The sequence below is a fragment of the Fragaria vesca genome, linkage group LG2 (assembly GCF_000184155.1).
Source record: "Fragaria vesca subsp. vesca linkage group LG2, FraVesHawaii_1.0, whole genome shotgun sequence".
NCBI classification, from domain to species: domain Eukaryota; kingdom Viridiplantae; phylum Streptophyta; class Magnoliopsida; order Rosales; family Rosaceae; genus Fragaria; species Fragaria vesca.
In genome coordinates, this window is record NC_020492.1 from 33,226,336 (window position 1) to 33,233,124 (window position 6,789).

At 41.8% G+C, this 6,789-nt stretch overlaps 2 protein-coding genes and 1 non-coding gene across 3 annotated transcripts; 2 read left to right on the plus strand and 1 right to left on the minus strand.

The window, feature by feature from the left end:
• Positions 1–70: 70 nt before the first annotated feature.
• Positions 71–2,376, minus strand: LOC101305533 (protein TIC 55, chloroplastic-like). The gene is made up of 3 exons (XM_004291935.1): positions 1,734–2,376; positions 1,548–1,653; positions 71–1,442 (listed from the first exon to the last, which is right to left on the minus strand). The coding sequence occupies exons 1-3, from the start codon at positions 2,135–2,137 to the stop codon at positions 312–314; spliced, it is 1,641 nt and encodes a 546-aa protein (XP_004291983.1). The 5' UTR covers positions 2,138–2,376; the 3' UTR covers positions 71–311.
• On the plus strand, positions 2,372–2,445 carry TRNAI-AAU. The gene has a single exon. It is a non-coding gene; the product is annotated as a tRNA-Ile (tRNA).
• LOC101295396 (lariat debranching enzyme-like) lies at positions 2,440–6,789 on the plus strand. Its single transcript, XM_004293201.1, has 13 exons — positions 2,440–2,673; positions 2,739–2,896; positions 2,973–3,094; positions 3,169–3,362; positions 3,443–3,625; positions 3,714–3,832; positions 3,962–4,101; positions 4,202–4,321; positions 4,469–4,536; positions 5,298–5,516; positions 5,635–5,814; positions 5,918–6,083; positions 6,374–6,789. Exons 1-13 carry the CDS (start codon positions 2,551–2,553, stop codon positions 6,787–6,789), a joined length of 2,208 nt encoding a protein of 735 aa, XP_004293249.1. The 5' UTR covers positions 2,440–2,550.

The following is a 6,789-nucleotide window of genomic DNA, read 5'->3' on the forward strand; positions in this document are numbered from 1 at the left end:
CTGAAGTTAGTTGCCCTTGGGAGTTTTGATGTATACCTTGAATTGCATTAACTGAGGATTGTTGCCTTGTGATGCAAGTTGAGATGTAAACTTCTATTTGGTGTTTGTCATCGATTACTTTTACATATAGATCCAACAATAGGGAAAATGTCGAGAAAAAAAAAATGTAATCTCCGTTTTAACTAGCGACTGTTTTATCTAGCAGAAGGAATAACCTATCCTTGTTCTCACAGTAAAGAGAAACTTGAATCTAGAAATGTATAAGATACAAGCAACATAGTCATTACCCAAAGGGGTAACACCTTTAGGGCTCACAATCTCCTATGTGTCCTTATGAAATTTGTTGTGTTCAACGCAACAGCAAAAGAACATGCATAAGCTCCGCCAGAGCAAACGGCTGCTGATAGTAACAGAAGAGCTTTCCATTGTCTTCCGGAGATTAGAATCGCCAATGCGGTCAATGCAACAGCAATAGCAGAAAGGGCATTTTTCCAAGCTTGGAAGGCTTTGACAACATTTCTGCACTCTTTGCAATGAACCACATGCCGGAAATACCGGTTGGCCAAATTTGGAGCATGCATGGTTCCAATGCCTCCCTTGGCAGGCATAGATGCCGACACACCTGCAACAAGTCCAGCAGGAGCATGTTCGACCACAGCAGGCTCTTTGGGCAATGATATTGTGCTGTGGCCAAAGTGGTAAGGCATCCCATGCCCGACTTTGTCCATCCATTTTCTGTATTCAGCAACCCATGTATCTGAGGATTTCAAGTTAATGTAGAGGTCTTTGGTGGGCACTTTTTCTTTCATAAGTATCTCATTTTGAGATGATAGAAATCCCATGTCCTGTTCAAACACCTTCCCTGCATTCTGATGGAAGTACCATTTGGGAAACAATTTTGCAAGAGGAGACCTTTTTGTTCCTCCAAACCGCACAATGAGCATGGATTTCCCTTGTCCGGTTGGTCTACAAAGAAAGAGACCTGAGAAGTAGTGTGTTTCCCCAGTCTTGTCGTCAACAATTTCTCGATTGTTTTGAAGAGAACAAGGTGCTTCAAAGCGCAAGAAGCTGGAGGCGGTTGCGGACTGATCACCAATTGTCTTCCCCCACCAGCCTGCAAATCCTCGATCGGTGCGTTCGGTGACCTCAAAACGCAGTGGTTGAGCATCTTCCCTTTTAGCACTCCAGTCTGTCCGGTCATGTGAGATTGGAACATGGGCTGGATCCATGAGGTTCTCCAAAAGTATGGAGTGATCATATGGAAGCTCATGGGTTGTTGAAGTATCTTGGAACCCTGGCCTGTCAAAGTTCTCAAACCAAGGAAGCTTAGCAGGGTTTGGTGGTGTCTTATGGGACATCCAAACCCACACAACACCTTGCGAGTCCCTCACCTCGTATGTTTTCACACAGGCCGATCTGGGAATTTTGGCATCAGCCGGAAGCTGTAATTAATAAAGACATGCATGGACATCAAACATCATCATCATTGAAATATTAATTAGTTCATACAGTTCAATTAATGATCCTTAATTAAGATGACGACAGACCTGAGGGATCTTGACACATTTTCCTGCTGCACCTTCAAATTGCCAACCATGGTATAAACATTCCAGCCTTCCATCAACCAGTTGGCCTTCTGATAATTTCGCCAACCTAGCTAAGAGAAGAGATCAGGGTCTAAGTTGTAGCTAGAATTAATAATAGAGATGAAATAAAGACGAGACCGAGTTTACCTGTGGGGGCAGCGATCCTGGTAGCACTGAAGCACACCCTTGGCGTCTCTGTAGAGAACAAGTTGCTTATCGAAGACAGTTAGACCGAGAGGTGCATCCTCTGGAAGGTCCTGGGTGAGGTACAGAGGGTACCATTCCTCCGTCCAATCATAGTCCGCCACGATCCGCTCTCTTCTCCGCTCCTGCTCGCTGGTAGGACCAACCAGGAGGACCTTGTGATCTTCGTCATCGTCGTCTAGTGCTGCTGCAGGCTTGATGTCTGCGACTGCACCGCACTTGATCTTTCGTGTTGGGACGACGTTGAGTGGTGGTCTGCGTGCAACCGGGACTAGTTTAAGCGGTTGCGCAGACGAGGTTAGGAGAGAGCTGGAATAATGTGAAAGAAATGGTTGAAACAAAGCCATGTTGAATAGCTTAAGAGATGGATGGAGGAACTAATAGAGGAACAAGATGATCCCACACAGCTGAGCTGACGACGGAACAAGGCATGTGAATGTGTGATTGATACCAGAGAACGGGTTGGGTGTTGCTTGTGAGCTTGTTGCACCACTCCTGGCCACACAATCTCAATTCTCAGTCAACCAGACCCACTATCGTCTCTTTTTTGGTTTTGAAATTTAATTTTTCCACAATCAAGTGGCCTATTAGCTCAGCTGGTTAGAGCGTCGTGCTAATAACGCGAAGGTCGCAGGTTCGAGACCTGCATGGGCCAAATGTTTTTATCTTTATTCATTTTTCCAGTACTCATATAGTGGCGCAATGCGGGCTTAAACCCACAGTATTATTGAGGACTGAGTAGTCCGATCTGTCCTTGAGAATGAAATTTGCAGTTGAAGGTTGTATGCACGGTGACCTCGACAATGTCTACAGAACGCTCCAACACATCGAAAAAGTTCAAAACATCAAAATCGACCTCCTCCTCTGCTGCGGGGACTTTCAGGTTTCACAATCTTCCCCAAATTCTCTTGTTTTTTTTTTCTGAAACTGAATTAGACGAATTATCAGGCTGTGAGGAATGAGAAGGATTTGGAGAGCTTAAGCGTGCCCCCAAAGTACCGTGCCATGAACTCGTTCTGGAAGTACTACTCCGGCGAGGAGATTGCTCCGTATCCGACCATATTCATCGGAGGCAATCACGAAGCTTCTAATTATCTGTGGGAATTGTGAGTGTTCGTATCCAATTTCAGTTTCAGATAATCTATGCACGCAAAGGCGGCTTGTTTATTTTTGTGTGTATAGGTACTACGGAGGGTGGGCGGCCCCTAATATCTACTTCTTGGGGTTTGCTGGGGTTGTCAAGTTCGGTAACATTCGCATTGGTGGCCTCTCCGGGATTTATAAATCGCGAGACTATCGTTCTGGTTAGTTTCAGCTCTTCATGTTTTTGCACCTTCTTATTAGCTTTTGAGTATTCATGTCGTCTCTTCCTGAGCAGGACACTATGAGAGGCCTCCTTATAATGAGAATACCATCAAGTCTGTATATCATGTCCGTGAGTATGATGTCCACAAACTCATGCAAGTTGAGGAACCAATCCATATTTTTCTTTCACATGATTGGCCTCTTGGTATCACTGATTGTGGGGACTGGAAGCAACTTGTCCGATACAAACCTCATTTTGAGACCGAGGTATTTGCGGCGTCTTCTCCTGCATCAGTTTGTTAATGTGATTGGTATTTTGTTACTTATGTAGTTTAAAATGTAATCAGGTTCGGGAAAGAACTCTGGGAAGTAAAGCTGCTGCTCAATTGCTAGAAAAATTGAAACCACCCTATTGGTTTTCAGCTCACCTACACTGCAAATTTGCTGCTCGTGTTCAACATGGGCAAGATGGTCCCGTGACGAATTTTCTTGCTCTTGATAAGTGTCTTCCAGGAAAGAAATTTTTGCAGGTGTTTGGTTTGCTTTGATTCTTTGGATGTTGTTTATAGGATGTCCCTTTCAGTCAGCTAATGGTTTCCTTTGTGGCATGGTTTTAAGGTTCTTGATGTTGACTCAGAGCCAGGGCCGTATGAAATTCAGTATGATGAAGAATGGCTAGAAATTACTCGAAGATTTAACCCTGTTTTCCCTCTCACAATCAGGAGTGCAAATTTTGGGTGAGTGCTTACTATGAATGTAACGAGCATGTTACCTAAAAGATTTTGAGTTGTGCTGACTTCCAAACTCTCTAGTCGTTTCTACTTGTTAAAAGTAACTGCTAAGTTTATTTGTATTTGTTAATCTAGGGGTGTACATATTGACAAGCAAGATTATCGTCAATGGGTAAGGAGTAAGCTACAAGCAAGAGGAGCCCGACCTTTTGAATTCAGCCAGACAGCTCCATCTTATAATCCCTCTAATTCTGTCTCATATGCTTCTTTGCCTGGTAGGAGTTTACAATGGGATTCATGTCTCCTTATTCTAATATCATGTTAAGTGCTGCTAAAACCACAACATTTTGTCTTAATGTGTTTTTCTTTTGGCAGGATATACTCGGAATCCTCAAACAGAATCTTTATTGCAGTTTCTGGAACTCCCTTATCTTCTTGATGACACATCAGAATCGTCAGAAGTATTCAAGGGTCCTTTTCCATCAAGCGATAGAGGTAAACATTTGTTCTCAGTCCTCGAAATGATAGTTTAAACTTTGATGAGGTTCTCTTAGAATATTGTATTTGAGTCTCTGCGGCTTGTTGTTAAACAACGCTGTTACCTTTAAAACAATCATAAAGGTTTCTGTGAATTTCTTGAAGATGACAGCGAAGAGATTCCCATTGATGATGTGGATGAGTTAGAAGAGCTTGCTGAAGAGGCTGGAGATGTTTGAAGATCCAGTGTGGCGGTCATCCTTGGTTAGAGACATCCTTCTTGCTCTAAAAGAGTTTAGCATTTTTTTTTTCTTTTTCTTTTTTCTTTTTTCTGTGGAAGTGGAACATCTAGCTTTTGTTAGTTTCAAAACATTTGGGTCTGAGTGTGTCTGACCAATGCGGTTAGTCTCTCACTGAGTTAAGGTGTATGTATTCTAATTTAATGTAAATGCCTGGATAGGTTGTTTAGACCTTTTACTCGTCCCTTTCCAGCTTTGTGCCCTTCTTTCTTTTCTTTTCTTCTTCTTCTGTTGATTGTAAAATATCTTTTGTTCAGTCTCTAGTTTCTTTCTTTCTTTCTTTCTTGAGCGAGTAAATCTAATACTATATTTGTCCCGTAAGAACAAGAAGCATACTAAACATAGGGGATAAACCTATGCCTCTACAATATTAAGAGATGTAATCTCAAATTTTCCATTTAAAAGAGGAAATGAGTTCTTACAGTTGGTTTACAGTCACAACTCACAAGTCACAGAGTTGAGATGTCTTGAATGCTGCGTTCATTGAGCTCAACAAAATCCTATTCATTTTCTTTTCCTTGGTCAACCGTCTACCTCCTGACACTACCAAACCACATTAATGCAGCTTTTAATGGACTTGTACATCATTATTGAGCATCTCCCTTATTTAGTTAGTTCTCTATCTACCCTGAGGCCCTGATATGATTCATCTCTGGAATGGTATTAGACTCCATGAAAGGTAACCCTCTATGGAGGAAAGACAAACAACCTTCTCCTTTACACATAAAATCCTCTTGTTAGTGTGGTTATGTCAGGCTTCCTGTGCAAGTGCACACCTCACATTGAACTTCTACTCAACTTCATGCCCTTCTGCTGAACTCATGGTCAGAGGCACAGTCAGATCAGCTTCAAACATTGACCCTACTGTCCCAGGGAAGCTCTTACGGTTGCTCTTCCATGACTGCTTTGTGGAGGTAAACAGTCATGTGCTAACATAGAGCTTCTCCTAGCTTTTAGATGTCCTTGATCTGAATTATTTTATCTTAGTATTGATTTATGCTTGACTAATTGATTAATGGAATTCAATTACAGGGTTGTGATGCCTCTGTGCTTCTACAAGGAAATGGAACTGAGAGAAGTGATCCAGCGAACCAATCTTTGGCAGGATTTTCAGTTATTGATACAGCAAAGAGACTGCTTGAAATTTTATGTCCAAGAACTGTTTCTTGTGCTGACATTGTTGCTTTGGCTGCTAGAGACGCAGTTGAAATTGTTAGATCTCCCCCTCACTAATTAGGTGTTCTGTTGAATCATTTCATTGCTATATTTCTCAATCAATCTTTTGCTAATTGGATTTAATTGTGATGACCAACAGACTGGAGGGCCCCTGGTTCATATTCCAACTGGTAGGCGAGATGGGAAGGTTTCATCAGCTTCAAATGTCAGGCCAAATATTGTAGATACAAGCTTTACAATGAATGAGATGATAAAGCTCTTCTCTTCTAAAGGGTTGTCTTTGCATGACCTTGTAACCCTCTCAGGTAGGTACTTCTTAAACCTTAAACTCGAAGACTAAATTGGGGGAATATTGCTGCATAGCGTACATTATACCGTATAGTCATTTTCTGCAATATTTACTTATGGAATCTCGCAGTTTTAGTGTACATGAAAAAATCAATCATTTTCCGTTGAAAAAAAAAAAAAAAAAAAACTAATATGTGACCCAGTCTCTTGAAGTGTTAATACTTGGCTGCTGTTTACGCCAACCATTAACAAGTTGTATTCTGTTATTAGTTCATAGTTCATACAAGCTGATGCCTTGACATTACAGGAGCTCACACTATAGGAGCCGCTCACTGCAGTGCATTCAGTGACCGATTCCAACAAGACTCGAAAGGAAAATTCAGACTCATTGACACATCTTTAGACAATGGTTATGCAGAGAAACTCATGAAACAGTGCCCTGCAGGCGCAAACCCATCTACAACAGTAAAAAATGATCCTGGAACATCCTTTGTGTTTGATAATCAATACTACCGCAATCTGTTGGCCCATAGAGGGCTGTTTCAATCAGATTCTGTACTGTTCACCGACAGTAGATCAAGCCAGCAAGTGGAGAATTTTGCAGAAGACCAAGTTAATTTTTTTGAGAGTTGGGTTCAGTCCTTCTTGAAGCTTACTAGCACTCATGTTAAGACAGGTGATGAAGGGGAAATTCGAACGTTTTGTGCAACAGCTAATACATGA

Coding starts and splice junctions, on each gene's coding strand:
- LOC101305533 (XM_004291935.1), bottom strand. CDS start 2,137: ATGGCTTTGTTTCAACCATTTCTTTCACATTATTCCAGCTCTCTCCTA. Junction 1,654..1,733: donor CAGGATCGCTGCCCCCACAG/GTAAACTCGGTC, acceptor TCTCTTAGCTAG/GTTGGCGAAATTATCAGAAG. Junction 1,443..1,547: donor AATGTGTCAAGATCCCTCAG/GTCTGTCGTCAT, acceptor TATTAATTACAG/CTTCCGGCTGATGCCAAAAT.
- LOC101295396 (XM_004293201.1), top strand. CDS start 2,551: ATGAAATTTGCAGTTGAAGGTTGTATGCACGGTGACCTCGACAATGTC. Junction 3,833..3,961: donor ATCAGGAGTGCAAATTTTGG/GTGAGTGCTTAC, acceptor TTGTTAATCTAG/GGGTGTACATATTGACAAGC. Junction 4,102..4,201: donor CTCATATGCTTCTTTGCCTG/GTAGGAGTTTAC, acceptor TTCTTTTGGCAG/GATATACTCGGAATCCTCAA.